Below are 19,131 nucleotides of genomic sequence, written 5' to 3' on the forward strand. Positions count from 1 at the left end.
GGGAATGGAGAAGGAAATGACAACCCACTCCAGTATTCTTGGCCTGGGAAATCCCATGACAGAGGAGCCTGGCGGGCTAATGTGCATGGGGTCACAAAGAGTCAGACACGACTGAGTAACTAACCTGCCACCAGGCTTGGGGAAATGGCCCTGTGGGAGGCACATAGACAAGGAGGCACCTGGTCAGAGAGATGAGTTGTCAGGAAAGCCAGCTGTCAAGGATGTTCCTGGCAGGGAAGCTTGTTGTCATCAGGGAAGTAGTTTCCAGAGGGGCAGGCAGCCCCATATGGCTCTAAAGGAGCAGGTCTTTGTCCAGTCTCATTAGGAGGGGAGGCATCTAGGCACATGGGGCTTCCCTGGTAGCTCAGATGGTAAAGAATCCGCCCGCAATGTAGGAGACCCAGGTTCGATTCCTGGGTCAGGAAGATCCCCTGGAGAAGGGATAGGCTACCCACTCCAGTATTCTTGGGCTTCTCTGGTAGCTCAGATGGTAAAAGAATCCACGTGCAGTACAGAAGACCTGGGTTCAATCCCTAGGTCAGGAAGATTCCCTGGAAGAGGCCATGGCATCCTACTCCAGTATTCTTGCCTGGAGAATCCCCATGGACAGAGGAGCCTGGAAGGCTATAGTCCATGCTGTGGCAAAGAGTTGGACATGACTGAGCAACTAAGCACAGCACAGTACCCAGGCACGTAAGAGGCTTGTGGTGCAAGGCACTGTGCAGATACCCAAGAAACCAGCCAGGAACCATGTAGCATCAGCACTCCCTACTGTGGACCTGAGAAAGCCCTTGATGACATCCTCAAAATCAAGAGAGGGGTCTCAAGAGGTACTGTGCTTGCCACAGAACTGTCTCCTTTTATTTGAAGAGTGTGTATGCAGTGCTTCTTTAAAAATCAAGTCAGCAATGTTGGAGGCTCAGCCCAGCACCGCCTCTGTGCCCCCAACTTGTTGACTCTGCTGGCACAAACAGTATGATCATGGGGGAAGAGACTGTTCAGGTTTCAGGTCCTGATGGCTCCAGGCTCATCCAGTACTCATCCTTGGGCCAGGTTCCCACCTCCCCACTCCCATATAACACAGTCCCTACATTCTCATGGGCCCCACTTGGAATTGGGGTGTGACGATTGCTCTGCCCAGTCCCTGGCTCCCTCTCTGTGCCTAGTTCTCTCTGGGCGGACACTGGAAGTCACGGCAGACTTGCACTGTGATACACCAGGAGATGGTGGTCTCCAAGGTGAAGCTGAGGGACCTGGGGATGTTTAACCTGCAGAGGACATGTCTAAGTGGAGAAACCATAGCATCCTCAGATGTATGAAGGAGTCTCACTGACCATGAGAGAGGATCCTTTTTCTATGCTGTTCCAGAGAACAGACCAAATCCAGATGGGAAAATTACAAGGAGTCATGCATCAACACCACATTAGTAATTCCTTATGTATGGTTTAACCAGTGGAACAGCCCAGGTACATGCAAGTGAGAGGTGAAATGACCATTTCATTCTGTAGAAGGGACTCCTCAATTAGGTGGGGAAATTAAACTGAATGGCCTCTGCCATCCCTCCCAACCTTAATAGTCTAGGAATGCCCTAGAACTTTCAGGGAATGGCCAGGTCTCCTGTGACCACTTCACTGGAAACTCAGTTCAGGCATAGCCTTTGACACATGTGCTGTGCTCAATCGCTTGAGTAGGGTCTGACTCTTTGCGACACTAGGGACCATAGCCCACCAAGCTCCTCCATGGGATTCTCCAGGAAAGAATACTGGAGTGGGTTGCCGTGCCCTTCTCTAGGGGATCTTTCTGACCCTGGGATCCAACCTACATCTCTAAAGTCTCCTCTATTTGCAGGCAGGCTCTTTACCACCAGCACCTGGGAAGCCATCTGAGACACAGAATGTACTTTATACAAGGAAAGGAGGCAGTGAAGTTCCCAGGCTCTCTCAGAATCCCCCAGTGACCTGATCTCGTATCCCAAATGGGATGTGCAGTACAGACAGCACTGGCATGTTAACAAGTGCGTGGAGCCCTGGGACATAAACAAACCCCAGGGCGGCCGCTGCAGCCAGGCCTCAAGCACGGCATCATGGAGCTTCAGAGATGGGGGAAGACAGGCGGTCATTCTGTCCCAGCTCCTACCCCAGGCAGGAATTCTCCGTCCAACACCCCAACACATAGCTGCCCAGCTTCTGCTTGAGCGCCTTCAGGAGGGGAACCACTGCTTTGCCAGGAGGTTTAGTCCATTTTGAGACAACTTAATCCACAATGGAGACAGTCCTCATGAGCCATGTCTTCCCCATACTGAGCCCCAAATCTGCCTTCGTTTAACTTGACTTTTACCCTCGGCAGGACAGAAATAAATCCATTCCCTCGGCCATATAAGAGTGTTTAGATTTTTAAAGACAGCCATTGTCTCCAGAACTCCAAATATTTTTTTTTCCTGTCTAAACATCTCCAGTCACCTTAGCCATTTCTCACATGGTGTGGTTTCAGACCCCCTCACCAGCCCGGTTACCATCTTCTAAATATGTTCTGTTTTACGAATGTTCTTTACAAAAAGTAGCTCCTAGAACAAATAACCAACTGTATTCTGACCACTGCAGAGTACAGCGGTGCTCTCACCTCCCTTGTTCCACTCACTGTGAAAAGTGAAAATGTTAGTCGCTCAGTCGTATCCGACTCTTTGGGGCCCCGTGGACTGTAGCTCACCAGAATCCTCTGTCCATGGAATTCTCCAGGCAAGAAAACTGGAGTGGGTTGCCGTTTCCTCCAAGGATCTTCCCGACCCAGGGATAAAACAAACTGCATTATAGATGCATTATAATGGATTATAGATGGATTCTTTACCATCTGAGCCAGCAGGGAAGCCACTAGACCTGCATTAATGCAATATGGCATTAGATGTGTTTCCTACCAAATCACCAACTGTTGTGTTCAAATGAAGGTTATCGTCAACTAAAACCACAGTATTTTTTATTTGACACAGTTTCTTTATAGCTTAAAAGAAAGAAGTGGATTTCAAGGGGGCCCTGTAAAGTATTAGAAGATCAAATCCTGCCTCCCCCTGCATTAATAATGCACACACAGAACTATTTAAGAGACTATAGCCCCAGCGAAGATTATGAGGGACAGACTAAGATAACTGAGCCCACGGATACTGTCTCCAAAGGTGGAATGTGTGCTTGTACTGATGTGCCAGGGGCCCAGTCTCTGCAGCCTCTTCTTCCAGACATCCAGGGCATGAAGGGCTCTTCTTGGAAGCTGTACCCACCTTTTTAAAATTTTTATTTGTCTATTTTTCTGTGCCAGGTCTTATTTGCAGCGTGTGGGATCTTCGGTTGTGGCATGTGGGATCTAGTTTCCTGACCAGGGTTCGAACCCAGGACCCCTGCACTGGGAGCACAGAGTCTCCAGGGAGGAGAGGTCCCTGTGCCCACTTTTGCCTTTCTCACCCTGCCTAAGGTTTTTAACACACCACCTGCTTCCAAGGCCACCTCTTCCCCCAGCCCGCTGAGGACTCACCTGGGGTTTCCTTTGTGTCTTTGACAGGTTGCCTGAAGGAGGAAATCACCCAGCGGCACATGCAGCAGGTGGCTCTAGGTGGGTACAGAGTGGAGCCTGCAGGTGGACGGTGAAGGTAACACAGACTGAGCTGGTCTGGGGAACCCACGCCTAGCTGGACCTCAGGAAGGTCAGGGGTGGGGAGGACTGCTGTCAGGGCAGCTTCCTCTGGACGCCCCTCCTCTCTGGCACCAGGCTTCCCCTCCAGTGTACTTGCTTCCAGCGGTCAGCACCTGGCACCCACCCTCCCAGCAGCTGCCTCATCTCTGACCTTCTCCATCCCACATTCCAACCTGAACTCACCCGCTATATCCCAGCTCCTCAGGGTCCTACTTGGAGCTAGACCAGCTAATCCCAGAAGGAACAATTGGTGGTGAAAACAGCTCCTGGTGGCTGAACTCTTCTCTGTGCACTGTTTTTGTGTGCCCAACAGTCCTGAGGCCAGCGCCTTTTCTGGATGAAGGCCATTCAGTGGCTTGCCCAGGGTCACAGGCTAGCAACTGTCAGCGCTAGGACTTGAACCAGGTCTCTGAGTCCACCCCAGGCACCCTTGGTCCCCATGCTATTTACTGCCCACAGCAATGATGGGCCCATAATGCAAGCACTAAACCAACAGAGTGATATTCTGAGAGGCCCTGGGCACCTTTTAGGCAGTGGGCATCCACTGAAAATGCCCCCTTGTGATACACAACCCAAGAAAGCTGGCAGAGCAGGGTTCCTGGGCAGGAGCCCCGTGTCCTCACCACCTAGCTGGGATCAAGCCTTCTAGAGCTTTGATTAAATAAGCTATTCTTGTATTCCAAACGGGGGTTCCCCTTGAGAATGTCTGACCCCCGAAATCACCTATAGCTGGAGAAACCTTGCACCCAGGGTCTCTGGAGGCTATGGAGCTGAGCCCTAGCATCATGAGGGTAATCCATTTGACTCCAGTAACTTGGATTAAGGGGGAGGTTGGTTGTTCAGTTTCGGTCATAACAATGATCATATCAAATAACTAGCAATTACATCAGAAACATACAACAAGGAAGCCTAAGCCACACAGACAGAACCCAAGCTTTTCCCTGTTGGGCCTAGGACTGAAGGGTCAGACGGACGTTCGGGGCCTACCCTCCTCTTGCCAGAGGCCTGTGCAGGGGCTTGGAGCTGAGATTCTGTGCAGGGTCGGCAGAGCACCTTCCTCCAGATGCAGCCAGGGCTCCCGGGGTCCTCACTCCTAGGGCCAGGCTTGGGCGGGGCACAAGGCTCTCCACTGGAAGCTGTGTCAAGATGCAGGTCACTGGATGGGGAGTTGTCCCTGGGGCTTCCCCCTGGGCCTCTTCTCCAGTGTCCATCATGCTTGTTGAATAGAAACAATGATGTGGAAAATACCACTCAAATCATTCCAAGGGCAGTTTCACTCTGTGGTCTGGGGAGCCATTTCCATGGCTTTCAGGGCAGGACGTGCTCCAGTCTTTCTGCCCCCCAGTCCTGACCCTGCCACGTGTCTTCAACAGCAGGCTCCTCCTTAATTCCTCTGCTCACCTCTCTGGAGCCTTCTTCCAAAATATGGCTGGTGTCAGGTTCAGCAGGGCCCAGCTTCACCCAAAGTAATCAGCAAACCTCAAACGAAAAACACTGTGGCTGAGTCTCATTAAGAGCATTTGAAATGCCTAATTATCTTAAAAGCCGACTATCCCAATTAAAGAGGAAGTGGTACCATCTCCAGCTGCCATCTTGAGATCAAACGCCACGTGGCTGTCCAGGCGCCTGGGGAGCTTGTCTGACAGGTCTGTGGACCTGCCGGTGCGCTGTGTCCCAGGGGACCTCAGTTCAGAAACTTCTCCTTGAGAGAAAGTCTCGATGCAGCAGGTCGCTTGCAGCGCCATTTCCTGCCTTAACCCTCGCCCTTCGGACTAGCGTTGGGGCTGAAGGCAAGGACCCACAGCTTCTGTAAGACCACAGACAGCTCACTCAGTGTATTTGTCTTCGTGACGTTCTGTAGTTTGAGCTTTGGTGGAGTGATGAGGAGGTGACTACACCCGCTCTTGGGCTTCCACTCCCGTGGGTTTGTTCGTATGGCGATCCCTTCCCTGTCTGTTCTGTTTCTTCGTCTGCTTCTTCTCCTCTCTACTTTCCCTCCATTTCTGATATTCCCTTTGGTAGTATTTCTTTCTTTTACATCCATGAGTGTGTAGCTGGGGGTTGGTTGGTTGGGTTTGGGATTTTGGGGGGTGAGGGGGTTCAGGGGTAATGAGGGAGTCTGAGCAGGAGAGGTTTTCTCATGTATTTTGCGTAAGAATGTGTCTCTGTTTGTGGGAATAGACATATGCCCAAGAAAATTTGCAGAAAGGCAATCTCGAAAAGCAGAAGTGTAATGGTGAGGTGAGAGGTGCCGTGGGGCTCCCCAGGTGGCGCTAGTGGTAAAGAACCCGCCTGCCAAAGCAGGAGACAGTAGAGACCTGGGTTCGATCCCTGGGTTGGGGAGATCCCCTGGAGGAGGGCATGGCAACCCACTCCAATATTGCTGCCTGGAGAATCCCCATGGACAGAGGAGCCTGATGGGCTATAGTCCCTGGGGTCGCAAAGGTTCGGACACGATTGAAGCAACAGCACGCACACATTGTTCTGTCCACTGTCCTCTTCCCACTGTAGCCCCAAACCAAGTCAGCTTTGACCTTCCCCACAAAGCCTCGCCTGCCGCCTTCTCCCCAGTCTGCTTGTCCTCTAGCATCAGGCACCTCTGCTGGAGCACCACCCTTGTCCTGTAATTATTTATCTCCATATCTATTCTTCACACAAAAATATGAGCTCCTGGGAAGCTAGGTGCAGTCAAATTCATCTCTGTCCCTGCAGCAGCTGGCACAGGCAATAAAAAGGCCAGAGTCAACGCTTCCCCAGATGACTCTGAGACTCACGCATCTTATAGAAGTGTAATGAGACATTTGAGCATAAAATAAGTCCATTTAAAGGAAGTAGAAGGAATAAATGCCTTTGGACCCCACAGTTGAGCAGATTACAACATGCAGGCAGTAAATCCAACTCTGTCTTATCTAGCCTCGGAGCAGAAAGAGGAGCACCCAGAGTTCCATAGTTTTCATTTTCTGACAACAGGAAGCATGCTAATTTATCTGCAGAAAGAGAATTTCTTCTGGAACTAAACACAAAGCAGAATTTATTGTGAAGACCTTTGTATAAAGGACTCTGAGTGACAGCGAATGACATCGTCAACTGCAGTTTTGCAAAGGTTACCGAAATGTTGTCCAACAAGATGGTTCTGGCATCGACCCTCTGTAGAAGCGAGAGGCCCGTCAGGAGTGCGTGACTCGCTGAGGGTGTCTCTGGGAGCGGTGCGGTGACACGCCGGGCGCCCAGCCCTCTGATGGCCACATGGAGCGGGAACAGGACAGGGAGAAGCCGCCCCAGGACGCAGGGCTGTGCCCTCTCTCTCAAGTGTCTCTTCTGAGCAGTATTTGATCAGGGACTGGCTCTCCTTCAGCTCACAATCAGAACTCTACCAAGTGCCTGTGATTAAAATTTAAAAAGCGCATGGCACTGCCGAGCAGCATGTGAAATGTGACAGGCGAGAGCGAGCACAAGGCCGTCGGAGCTCCAGGAACTGGGGATATCACCAAGGCCATGGGCCTAAGCTGAGCCTAGAAGAATAGGCAGGACTCAGAACTTCAGAAAGGAGCATGGGGAGAGGGGCTGGGGTGTGTGTGCATGTGTGTGCGTGTGTGCGTGTGTGTGGTATATATGTACATGTATGTGTGGGATGTGTGTGTATGTAGTTTGTGTGTGATATATATGTATGAATGTAGGGTGTGTGTGTGATGTGTATGTGTATGTATGTGGGGGATATGTGTGTATGTAGTGTGTGTGATATAGATGTATATGTATGAGTGTAGGATGTGTGTATATGTATGTTTATGCATGTTGGTATGTGTGTGATACATATGTATATGTATGAATGTAGGGTGTGTGTGTGTGTGTGTGTGGTATATATTTATATGTATGTGGGGGATATGTGTGTATATAGTGTAAGTGTGACCTGTATGTATATGTATGTATGTGGGGGGAGTGTGTAGTGTGTGTGATATGTATGTATATGTATGTGGAGGGATGCATGTGTGTGGTGTGTGTCTGAGAGAGATATAAACGTATGAATGTAGAGTGTATGTGTGTGGTATATATGTATATGTATGTGGGGGATATGTGTGTATGCAGTCTATGTGTATATATGTGTATGGGGGTGTATGTGTGTTTGTAGTGTGAGTGTTCATGCATGTGGGGTGTATGTGTGTGGCATGTGTCTGTTTTGTGTGTGGAGGAGGTGGGGGGAGGATGACTGTGGGGAGTTGATCTGAAATCGTCCAGAAAAAAAGACTAAAATGGTGAGGAGGGCCAGTTTATTGAGAGCCTTGAACCTGAGCATTTCGCTCACAGGCAGTTGAGCCACTGGACATTTCTGAGCAAGGAAGGAAGTCTTGGTCGGAGAGGCCTTTTAGGAAAAGACAGCCCCAGGCAGGAGCATGCGTTCCTCAGCATACACTACTTGACTGACGAGTAAATAGTCTGCACCACCCTGGGGACCCCCCCCTTGCCCACCTAGCCACCCAAGCCTGCACCCAGCCCCTGCACTGGGCGCCTCCTCTGGGTACACACCTGCAGCCCGGCCCGGGGGGATGGTGCTCCTGCCATCTCTGAGTAAACCTGCTGCAGACGCTGCCCAGCGAGAGCTGGGGCCGCCTGGGAGCCCCACGCTGGCCACTCACCCTGCAGAAGCAGCCCCTGACAGCAGCCCACGGTGGCTGCAGTGCCCTGTGGGCCCTCAAATGACCACCAGGCAGGGCCCACCAACCTGACCTGAAGACCCAGCAGTGAGAGCACTGAATCCCAGCAGGGCCTCCGGGAGGGCCAGGAGCAGCCCTGACCCTGAAGGCTCTGCCCTGTTCCAGCCCCAAGCGCTCTGAGAAGCTTCCGTCTCCCAAACAGAATCGCTGCAGTGGCCTCTTGTGGCGCCCCTGCCGTGCTCCACACACAGGCCACTGCTAATGCCACCTTCTGCCATTCGGCGGAAAATTCTTTAAGACTGAGTCTTGAAATACTCTTTTGGAATTCTGAGCCTGGGAACCACAAATCTTAGAGAAAACAGAAAGCCAGATCATCATCAATTTATTCAGCAGATTTGACTGAGCACCTAGTATGATCCAGACCAGGAATTCCAGGGTATGGAGAGGAACCCCTAATGGAGACAACTGCCTGGACCCTTCAGGATCAGGCAGCTCAGTGGTTTTCAGATGGGCTCTGTGGGACCCCACAAGGGTGAGAGAACCCAGGGTACAAATGGCAGCACCCCCAGATTTTCACATGGATCAACCAAAACAACTTCTATTTCTCTTCTTACCACTAAGCCTTTGAAAAAAAAAAAAAAAGTTCTGTAGCTTTCAAGAACCTTTCTCCCTCACAGCAGTAGAGGGTGGAAGCTGGAGATCACGGTCAGGTGCTGGTGAGGGCCCTCTCCTGGGCACAGACTGCTGGCTTCTCATTGTGCCCTCGCATAGTGGAAAGATCAAGCTAGATCTCGGGTCTCTTCTTAGAAAGGCACTAATCTCATTCATGAGGGCCCCACCCTCATGACCGAATTACCTCCCAAAGGCCCCACCTGCAGATATCATCAAGTTAGGGCTTCGATTTCAGCATGTGAACTTGGAGCGGGAAGAGGGCAGGGAGGACACATTCCATTGGTAGCAATCAAACACAGAAGACAAAATTCTAACCCCTGAACCTCATGTGCTGGATTAAAATGTATCATGGCCATCTACTCCACCTGTCCTTGTGCTTGGCCAGTCTCAGCCAGGAAAGGTCTCGTTGTTTGGTAGGTCCTACTCTATTGCCAGTGTAGTGGAGCTGCTTGAGATCCTCCCATTTCCCCCAAAGAAACCAATGATGAATTTGGGGAAATCGGGGTTGTCTGTGCTCAGATACAAATGATAGGTGCTGTGTATTCCATATAACCAAGAAGAAGCTCTAAGTGGTGCTTTGAAAATACTGGTGTTGGGCTTCCCTGATGGCTCAGTGGTTAAGAATCCACCTGCCAATGCAGGAGATGCTGGGTCCAGTGTGATGGATTTTAGGGATCCCTAAAACCTGAGTTTTAGGGATGCCAAGCTTCCTGCTAATGACTCTCTGAAAAGCCACCAAGATTGAGGCATGTGGTCACCACTGGTCGGTGAGGCTAAAGTGACAGTGGGTAGAATTGCCAAGGGACTCAGGCCCGGAGAGAAACCCTGAGTTCAGAACTGTGGGCACTTCTGAAGAGTGAGGCAGCCTCCGTGGACTGGATGCAGGAAGGAGCAGCCTCTGCACAGACCTGCCCCAGGCAGAGTGGGGGATGCCAGGGGCCTCAGAAAGAGGGTCACTGTGCCAGGCTCTGGGTGGTGCAACCAGAGAATGCTGAGGAGAAAGTGGAGGTACAGCTGGGGTCCCAGCAGGAAGGACTGTGGAGAGACAGAAGGAGGAAAGAGCTCCAGTTTGAGCAGAGGTGATCGTGGTCGGGGAGTGAGTGAGGAGACCAGACACACCTTCCTGTGAACACAGGGTGCTTCTGGGGTCCCCCTTGTACTGCTTGTCAGTCCACACTGACCCTCTGTGCAGGCTGCATCCTCCTCCAAGAATGCAGTGAGGGGAGCAATGTGGAAGGAGAGAAGCCCCCATCCCAGTGGCCAGATTGTGGCAGAGAGGCTCAAAGTGGACTCAGAGCGGGTGACTCGGGCAGGAAGGGATGTGGCCGGCCTTCAGGCACGGAGCAGGGTCCATGCTTCAAACAGGCGAATGGAAGGATCGTGATTGTACTATTGACCATATGAAGGGAATGGCACCCCACTCCAGTTTTCTGGCCTGGAGAATCCCATGGACAGAGGAGCCTGACAGGCTACAGTCCCTGGGGTTTCAAAGAGTCAGACATGACTGAGTGACTGACACTTTCACTCTCACTATGGCCATCTGTGCTCTTGGAAATCGCCCCATTCTCCCTGTGGGGAAGATAATGGTGATGAGTCGGGGCCAGAGAAATGATCTGCCACAGCCCTGGGTCTGCAGGGTATTCATCACACCCCTGAGTCTGAGCCAGCCACGGGCAGCAATGGCATTACGCAAAATCAGCACCAAGACGGACAGCAGCGCCAAGCGCCCAGCAGCCTGTGATCGCTCCAGTTGGCGATTCACTTGAGCCATTAAACAGGAAATGGTCTGATGGGGAAGCCAGAGTCTTTGCCTCTGAGCTGCTGACCGTCGTGGTCATTGAGCCTACTGACAACATCCATCTTCAGGAGAATAGACATGCTGACTTCTGAAAGGGGATGGAGCTGGGCAACCTGGGTTCTGTGAGACAGTCTAGCCCAAGGAGGCCTAGAGTGGGTATTTGGGAAGCAGACCCTGAGTCAGATAGCTGAGGCCACCCGCCAGAATGCTTTCGTGGCTCTCATGTCTCGTCTGCCATGGGAGAGCCACATAATTCACAGCCTCCTCCACAGAGGGCCCTGGCCTTGCTCCCCGGAAGCCCACAGGGCCCCTTTCGGTTGTTAAGTTCAGTTCAGTCACTAGTCGTGTCCAACTCTTTGTGACCCCATGGACTGCAGCATGCCAGGCCTCCCTCTCCATCACCAGCTCCAGGAGCTTACTCAAACTCATGTCCATCAAGTCAGTGATGTTATCCAACCATCTCATCCTCTATTGTCCCCTTCTCTTCCCGCCTTCCATCTTTTCCAGCATCAGGGTCTTTTCAAATGAGTTAGCTCTTCACATCAAGTGGCCAAAGTATTGAAGTATCAGCTTCAGCATCAGTCCTTCCAGTGAATATTCAGGACTGATTTCCTTTAGGATGGACTGGTTGGATCTCCTTGCAGTCCAAGGGACTTTCGGTTGTACCTAGCTGGAAATGTCAATCCTGCCTTCATTGAGACTCCTAGCAGACAGTTAAGGAGATAAGCAGGCTGGCTCGGAGTGTTCTGGGGGCTGACCTCAGGCGCCCCAGTGGGTAATTACTCAGTAGGTAATGTGGATGAGACCATTCCTCACACCCAGCGGGTGAGCTACAAATGCCAAGTGGGATCAGGGTGCAGGTGGTGGGTTTGGTTAGGAAAGGGCAGTCCACGCAGGCCAGCACACAGGGGAGAGACTGAGGCTTTCTCTCAGCTCCCGAGCCCCACATCAGAAAGGCATTCGCACAAAAGAGCATCACTTGCAAATACCAAGGGCGAGTCAATACCGACTTCAGTGATCTGCCCTGTGGCAGCCTTCACTGTGCAGGTCACTTGCACAGGAAGAAGCACCAGCTTTGAAGTCAGGCAGAGCAGGGTCCTGACTCCGGCTCTTTTTACCAGTGGTGTGAACCCAGGGAAGGTCACTACCCATGTCAGAACTCAGTTTCCCGGTTTGTGATGGGAGTTACTATAGAAGAGCCACAGAGAGCCACATGTTCAGATTTTATCCTCCACCGGCAAGGGCCAAGTGCAGGTGGCTCCAGCCCCACAGAGACCGTGACTTCTTGCTGCAAAGCCCCGAGTCCTTTTGCCCCACAGTGGCTTCCAGAGGTCTGGAAGGTGGGCGGGGGGTAAATTGCTATTCAGGCCCCCGTAGAGCATCTTACCTGAACCCCCTGCAGGTCTGGCATCCTCGGTGACTCCCACATGAAGTACTTGTATTGAAACTGGATGTAGAGCCTTGAGCGGTTTCTTTTTTTTTTTTTTTAAGATTTTTTTTAAGATTCTTTTGATGTGGACAGTTTTTAAAGTCTTTATTGAATTTGTTACAATACTGTTTCTGTTTTATGTTTTTGGTTTTTTGGCCACAAGGCATGTGGGGTCTTAGCTCCCTGACAGGGGATTGAACCCGCACGCCCTGCATTGGAAGGTGAAATCTTAACCGCTGGCCTGCCAGAGAAGTCCCTTGAGCAGTTTCTTAATAAAGGGTGAGCGTCGAATCACAGGGGCATCTGCTGTCAAATCCTAATGCTGTGTGTCTGGGGTTGGGCCCAGAGGTCTCTTGCTTTTACAAGCTCCTTAGGTGATTCTCACGTTCACCCCCGGTAAAGAGCCTGTGAACAAAAGAAATGAGATTCACACATTTCAGACATGGACTGACTAGGAGAGTTGTGGCGGGTGTGTGTGTGTGTGTGTGTGTGTGTGTGTGTGTGTGTATGTGTAGGGTGCAGGGAGGTGATGTTTCCGGTGCCCCCAAAATCACACCAGGTATAAGCAGACCCATGGGAGTCTGGCCTTCCCCACCAGCGCCCCTCTTGTCTTACGCTGCTAATTCCCGAACACCTGACTCATCAGAGGAAGGGTCACCCCAGGACGGCGCGGGCCCCACTTGAAGTTCCAGTTACTCTTTGAGGCTTGGGGGATTCCTCTGTATGTGACATTCAGACCCACGGCCGCTGGAATTAAGCCCTCCTTCTTCGCTTGTGTGTTGTTTGGGGGCCAGCTGCCCATAGTGTGACCTCCTGGGCCCCTCAGGGCTGTGACCTCCTGTGCTCCCATCCCAGCCAGGAGCCCACGCTTGAAAGGAGGTGACTGTCAGGTGACCGGAGGCCCTGTCGCTGGCCACAGGCCCAGTGGGCACGGAGACCCACGAAGCCCAACTGCCCTTTACTTGCTCCCTCTGCCTCTGTTCCTGCTCAGCCGCTTTGTCTGGTTCCCATTGAGCTCCCAGCCCCTCTTTCTCTTGAGAGACGTCTGATAAGCCAAGCCTCAGGAAGCAGCAGAAGTAGCCAGGGGCCGTCTCCTGGTGGGGTTACAATGCATTTCACTCAGCAAACATCACTTTGGCAGAGAGGCCCCTTTGGTTGCCATGGCAACGTGGATGGCTTGTGTCTTGGGGGTACGCTGTGCCCTCATTCTGGCTGCCCAAGTCCCCGAGTCCCAGGTTTCTTTCCCAGATCCTTTCACCACCCTGGCGCCACCTCACATTAACTATTCTGTTTGCAACAGCTTTGTCTTAACTGGCAAATCAACTACTTGGCTTGGCCATCAAAGGAACAGATCACGCCATTCCCTCTCCTCAGCAGCCCCCAGCCTCTCAGTTCTCACAAAGCCAATGTCCCCACCAGGCCCTTTGAGGTCCAGCATGATCTCGCCTCAGGTGGCTCAGCTTGTAAAGAATCTACCTGCAATGCGGGAGACCTGGGTTCAACCCCTGGGTTTGGAAGATCCCCCTGGAGAAGGAAAAGGCTACCCACTCCAGTATTCTGGCCTAGAGAATTCCAGGGACTGTATAGTCCATGGGGTCCAAAAGCGTCAGATGCAACCTAGTGACTTTCACTTTCACACTTTCACTTCCCCCAGAGCAGGGTCTTCACTGCGTCCCTGAGGGAGTTCCTTGGTCTGGGTGGAAAAGTATTAAAAGGAAGCAGAAGAGTCACAGCTTTTTTTTTTTTTTAAACAGAGATGCATGTGCTTATTGCTGAAACTGTTAGGAAAGGAAATATTCACATTTCAAGTCCCATAGTTATCAGCTTGGCATTGAGGTACTTCCTGACTTTTCCCAGAGAGGACAGGGCCCATGAGCACTGTGGGCACTGAGGGCACCCTGGATGTGGAGTCTGAACAAAGAGCAGAGGGGCCAGTCCCTGCCCTCGGGGACTTGGCTGCCTGGGTCTGGGGGACCCACGGTGACTAGGATGGGCAGTCTGGGTCATTAGGGCCACTAAGAGGCACCAGCTTAGCACAGACTTCCTCTGGGAGGTCTATGGTGTCTGTGGGGTGAGACGCTTGCTCAGCCAGTGACAGGTGACCCATGACACAAGGGAGAGAGAAACAGGTGCCCGGCAGATAAAGAACAGAATCCCAATCCACTTAGCATATTTGTCAGTGAGTTAGATAGCAACATGGAGAAGGCAATGGCACCCCACTCTAGCACTCTTGCCTGGAAAATCCCATGGATGGAGGAGCCTGGTGGGCTGCAGTCCATGGGGTCGCAAAGAGTCAGACACGACTGAGCGACTTCCCTTTCACTTTTCACTTGCATGCATCGGAGAAGGAAATGGCAACCCACTCCAGTGTTCTTGCCTGGAGAATCCCAGGGACGGGGGAGCCTGGTGGGCTGCCGTCTATGGGGTCGACAGAGTCGGACACGACTGAAGCGACTCAGCAGCAGCCGTAGCAGTAGATAGCAACATAAAAAGCAACCAAAAGGGAAAGAATAGAGGCATGCCAGAATGAGGACCCCTCGGCAGGCTAAACCCCTGATGAATGGGAAATGTTGCATTTGGGATCCAAAGGACAGTCACAGTGAAACAGAATGCATTTTGACCACCACTCATAAAAATAGGAACGTGTGTCAACCGACTACAAGATTAATAGAAGACAGTGACAGACTTGACATGACCGTGACAATGTCCTTACTGCTGAAATACAGAAGCAGTGCTGGGTGTTGCCTGGTATAAGCATTTAGCTCTTTAGAACCAGAGAAACTGGGTTCAAATCCCAGCTCTACCGCTTGTTAGCTGAGTGACTTTGAGTTAGTTACTGATCTCTCTGAGCCTCAGACTCTTAACTTAAATGAGCTGGTAATGCCTCTCCTGCTGGGTTATTTTGAGAATTAGCAATAGTAAATAGAGCACCTAGCCCAGTGCCTAATAGGACTTGGTAGGATCTGGAATAAAGGAGACGCTCAGTAATGATCATTGCTTGTAATTCACCTCCCATAGAAATATTGAACATGAATTTTTCAAAGCTAGGAAAGCTGTCCTCTACCCTGCCTCTCCTGGGCCTGTCTGGAATATAATGTCTAGATGCAGACTCCATACTTACGATCAGTTAGAAGGTCACCATGTCACTGAGCCCTAAGATGAGGGAATTGGGCGGAGTCAGCCTGAGAATAAAGCTCCAGACGGATGTGACAGTTTGTTGTGGTGGTCGCTGTTAAAATATTTTAAAGACTCTTCAGATTAAGGAGGACATACTGTGCTGCTCCACAGGTCCAAAGTAGAGGTGAAAAGAAGTTAGTGCGGCAGGTCTCAGCTCCAATTAAGAGGAAACAGAAAGAAAAAAAAAAAAAAAAAGAGGAAACAGAGCTGCCCTCAATGAATTGTGCTCTCATGCAAAGCAGTGAACCCAACACCTGGCAATACCATGGCAGAAAGCAGTTGACCACCCTCAAAAATGTCATCAAAGCAATTTCTGATTCCAAAGCCTATGCAGCTAAACAAACCTGGATTTAGATCCAAGCTTCTCTAGTTAGCTGTGTGACCTCTTTGAACCTCCATGCCCTTATCTGTAAAGTGGGAGCAGTTGTCTGAACATGTACATTAAGTGCCCGGCCCGTGATAGTGTCCCCTCCAAGGAGCAGAAAGTGGGGCTGCGTGACTTCTAAGATGCCTTCTGAGTAAGACATGCGGTATAACCACCAAAAGCCTCCTGGGAGGATAGACAGATCCCAACCACCGGGCTATGGAAAGACAGGCTCCAGACAAGCCCAGTAGTACCTGGAGCGGGCAACCTGGCAACCAGCAGCAGCGGCTGGCATGTCTGGGTCGCAGCCCTCACCTAGGACTTGTGAGGGGTCCTGTCACGCTGCCCACAGGACAGGGCATATGAGCGTGGTTCTCAGCCCAGGTACGCGTTGGGTTAATCAGGCTTAGAAGCAGTGCTTTAGGGGAAGTCAAAAGTGGGGCACATGGTTTGAGGCTGGAGAATTCAGCACCTTAGGTGGTGCAAAGTTAGATGTGAGCCGTTTTAGTGATGCCTTCGTGGTTTACAAAGGGCTCTGTATCAAAAGAGGGGGGAATGCTCTTTTGCATCTTCGCTGATGACTCAAGAAGGAATGAGGGAACCCCATGGGGAAAGGACTGATAGTGACATAAGGAAGAATTGCCTTCCTGTGACAGGCTTTGGACTGTGGGTTTACGTCCAAAGCATGATCACAGAAGCCTCCTCCGGGGCCTTTCGGCCGAGCAGAGGCTGCCACCCAGAGGAGGCGAGTGAAGCAAGCTTCCATCCAGAAACCCTACGGGGACTCACAGGGTCTCCTCTCACATTGGGAGGCACGATGACTCTGTCATCTGCTCTAAACATCACACTTTCCCTTTCTTCCTCGCTGGAGTGAGCTATCAGCATCTCCCTTCTCCAGGTATCTCAGAAAACATCCCCGTGCCCTCGGTGCCAGACCAGCTGGAAGAGAAGCTGCGATCACAGCTGGAGGAAGAGAAGAGAAGGTGCCCTTTCCTTTCGCCGCACACACCCTGATCCCTGCCCCCCACCCCCACCACAACCCCTTCCCCTAGAGGACCCTCGGGACCACCTGGAGCTGTGGGGCAGGGCAGGGGGCCACCACCCCCCACCCCACCAACCCAGGCCTGCAGCTCCTCTGAGAAGTGGGTCCTAAATTAGCTGGAGGAGGCGCCACCTTTAAGCAGGCAGTCGTGAGGTGCAGGAAGCCAGCCGTGGCAGGGTGAGGCTGGAGTGGAAATGGAAGGCCCAGCCAGGCCCCAGAGCCAGGATCCCTGACTCGGGCAGGGAGAGCTGGTCGCCATCTGCACCCTCTGCAGCCTCTGCAGCCTGGGGCCCGGGCTGCAGCCCCGGAAGCAGCTAGTCTTGTCTGCTGCTGCCCTCTAGGGGAGCCCCGGAGTATGACCACGGAGGGCCTCCACCTCGCTGCTCTTCTGAGGCTCGGTACCTGCAGGGTGACGGAGAACATCAGACCCTCCTGCAGCCACTGAGAGCCCCAGAATGATTTAACCTGCTGAGCGAGGAGCCTCAAGCATAAACAGTCCTGTGGTCCTTACTGATACAAGCATCTCGGTTCATTTCTTTATTTAGGCATTCAGCAGAGAGGTTGGCTATCTGCTCTGCCCTGGAAAAATTTGCTTGTGGGAAACCAAACAAGAAACTTTCCTTGCTTGCAGCGGGCAATGATGTCATTGCCACCCAAGCCACCCACCCCTGAGCTGGCTAGGAATGTACCCCAAATGGGTCACATGTCACCCTGCCCTCATCCCCGGATGGCCTGGGTTCAAACCCCTGACCTATTAGCTCTGTGTTAAGGGCCAAGTTCCTTAACCTCTCCATGTTTCAGGTTCCAGACCCGTGAAGGGGAGATGGTTATAATAGCACCTTCCTCCTAAGGTGGTGAAGAGGATTGAATGAGTCTGTAGACAGCAAGTGGCTAGAGCAACGTCTGCCCCTCAGTGCCCAGTAATGATAGCCAGCCTTCTAGGGGAGCCCGTGCCCTGCTGGACAGAAATGCCCAGCTCTGGGCTCACACACCAGCACAGTGCTCTGGCCTCGGGCACCACGGCCGTTCTGCCGGGCTTCTGAGGCTCACCCTGGTCTCTCGAACCTTCCCTCCCTCCCCCTTCTCTGATTCCACTGTAGATACAAAACGATGTTCGCACGCCTGAAGGCCCTGAAGGTGGAGATAGAGCATTTGCAGTTGCTCATGGACAAAGCCAAGGTGAAACTGCAGAAAGAGTTTGAAGCCTGGTGGGCCAAGGAGGCAACCAGCCTGCAGGTACTGGCCGCTGTGCCGCTCGCTGACCCGGAGTCCACCCTCCTCTTGCGGCCTGGGGACTGGCAGGCAGCCAGGGAGGGGCGGGACACGCAGCCCTCCCCTGGCGGGGTGGGTGCAGAGGGAAAAGAATGGGGGGCCTTGACCCACACCGAACGCACTCTCAGCCCCTGCCTCCTGAAGTGAGTGTTCAGTAGTAATAAGGAATGTGAGTGGTCCGGTGCCTCACTGTTCCCAGGGAGAGGTGGAGGTGGAGTGTGCACAGCTCCCCAAAAGCCGAGGGATTTGCCACCGTTGCTTCCTGTGATGGAGTGACAACACTTGATTGTTCTTTATTACAGTTATATATATATATATATTTTTATATATGTTATAAACATAGACGCGAGGTAAGATTACATAATCCCACCACTTAAGGATAATCGATATAACATGTTGGATTATATTATTTTATACTTTTACGCATATACATCCACATGCTTTTATAAAAATAGAATCATATTAGTCTTTTTTTAAGAAAGAAATCTTCCTTCTTTTTAAATATGAATTTATTTATTTGGCTGTGCCGGGTCGTAATTGCAACCCGAGGGGTCTTGTTGCTGCGCACGGACTCTCTAGTTGTGCTGCACAGGTTCAGCAGCTGTAGCGCGTGGGTTTAGTTTCTCCACGGCACGTGGATTCTTAGTTGCCCGGCCAGGGATCAAACCCGTGTCCCCTGCACTGCAAGGCGGATTCTTAACCACTGGACCACCAGGGAAGTGCCCATATTAGTCTCTGAGTATTACAAATGCCTTTGTTTTTCCCTCGTTGTCCAGCCTGCCACCTCTTCCATGTTATTATTCCATGACATCATTCCAAGGCCCTCGCTGTTCAAGCATATGGATCTGTTTTAATATATTTAGCCTCCTATTGTTTAATGTTTAGGTTGTTTGGGGACTGGTTCCCTGGAAACGTATTTGAAGAAACGTTTTTGCATATTTCCTAGACAAATTCCTAGAAGTACTCTATGATATCATAAAGGCTAGAATAACCTGGTAAGAAACGTTAGTACAAACCCTCAGTTCCCACCGCCCTCCCGTGACCTCCCCT

At 51.6% G+C, this 19,131-nt stretch overlaps 1 protein-coding gene across 5 annotated transcripts in view; it reads left to right on the top strand.

The window, feature by feature from the left end:
- Positions 1-19,131, top strand: part of KIF6 (kinesin family member 6) — a 425,992-nt gene that overhangs the window by 385,727 nt on the left and 21,134 nt on the right. For all 5 annotated transcript variants that reach the window (XM_006074723.4, XM_006074724.4, XM_006074725.4 and 2 more), the window contains exons 16-18: positions 3,547-3,597; positions 16,666-16,750; positions 17,910-18,045. In XM_006074723.4, the coding sequence (XP_006074785.4) occupies positions 3,547-3,597; positions 16,666-16,750; positions 17,910-18,045 (272 nt within the window). The remainder of the gene's footprint in view (positions 1-3,546; positions 3,598-16,665; positions 16,751-17,909; positions 18,046-19,131) is intronic.

This window comes from Bubalus bubalis, chromosome 2, assembly GCF_019923935.1.
Source record: "Bubalus bubalis isolate 160015118507 breed Murrah chromosome 2, NDDB_SH_1, whole genome shotgun sequence".
Classification (NCBI taxonomy): domain Eukaryota; kingdom Metazoa; phylum Chordata; class Mammalia; order Artiodactyla; family Bovidae; genus Bubalus; species Bubalus bubalis.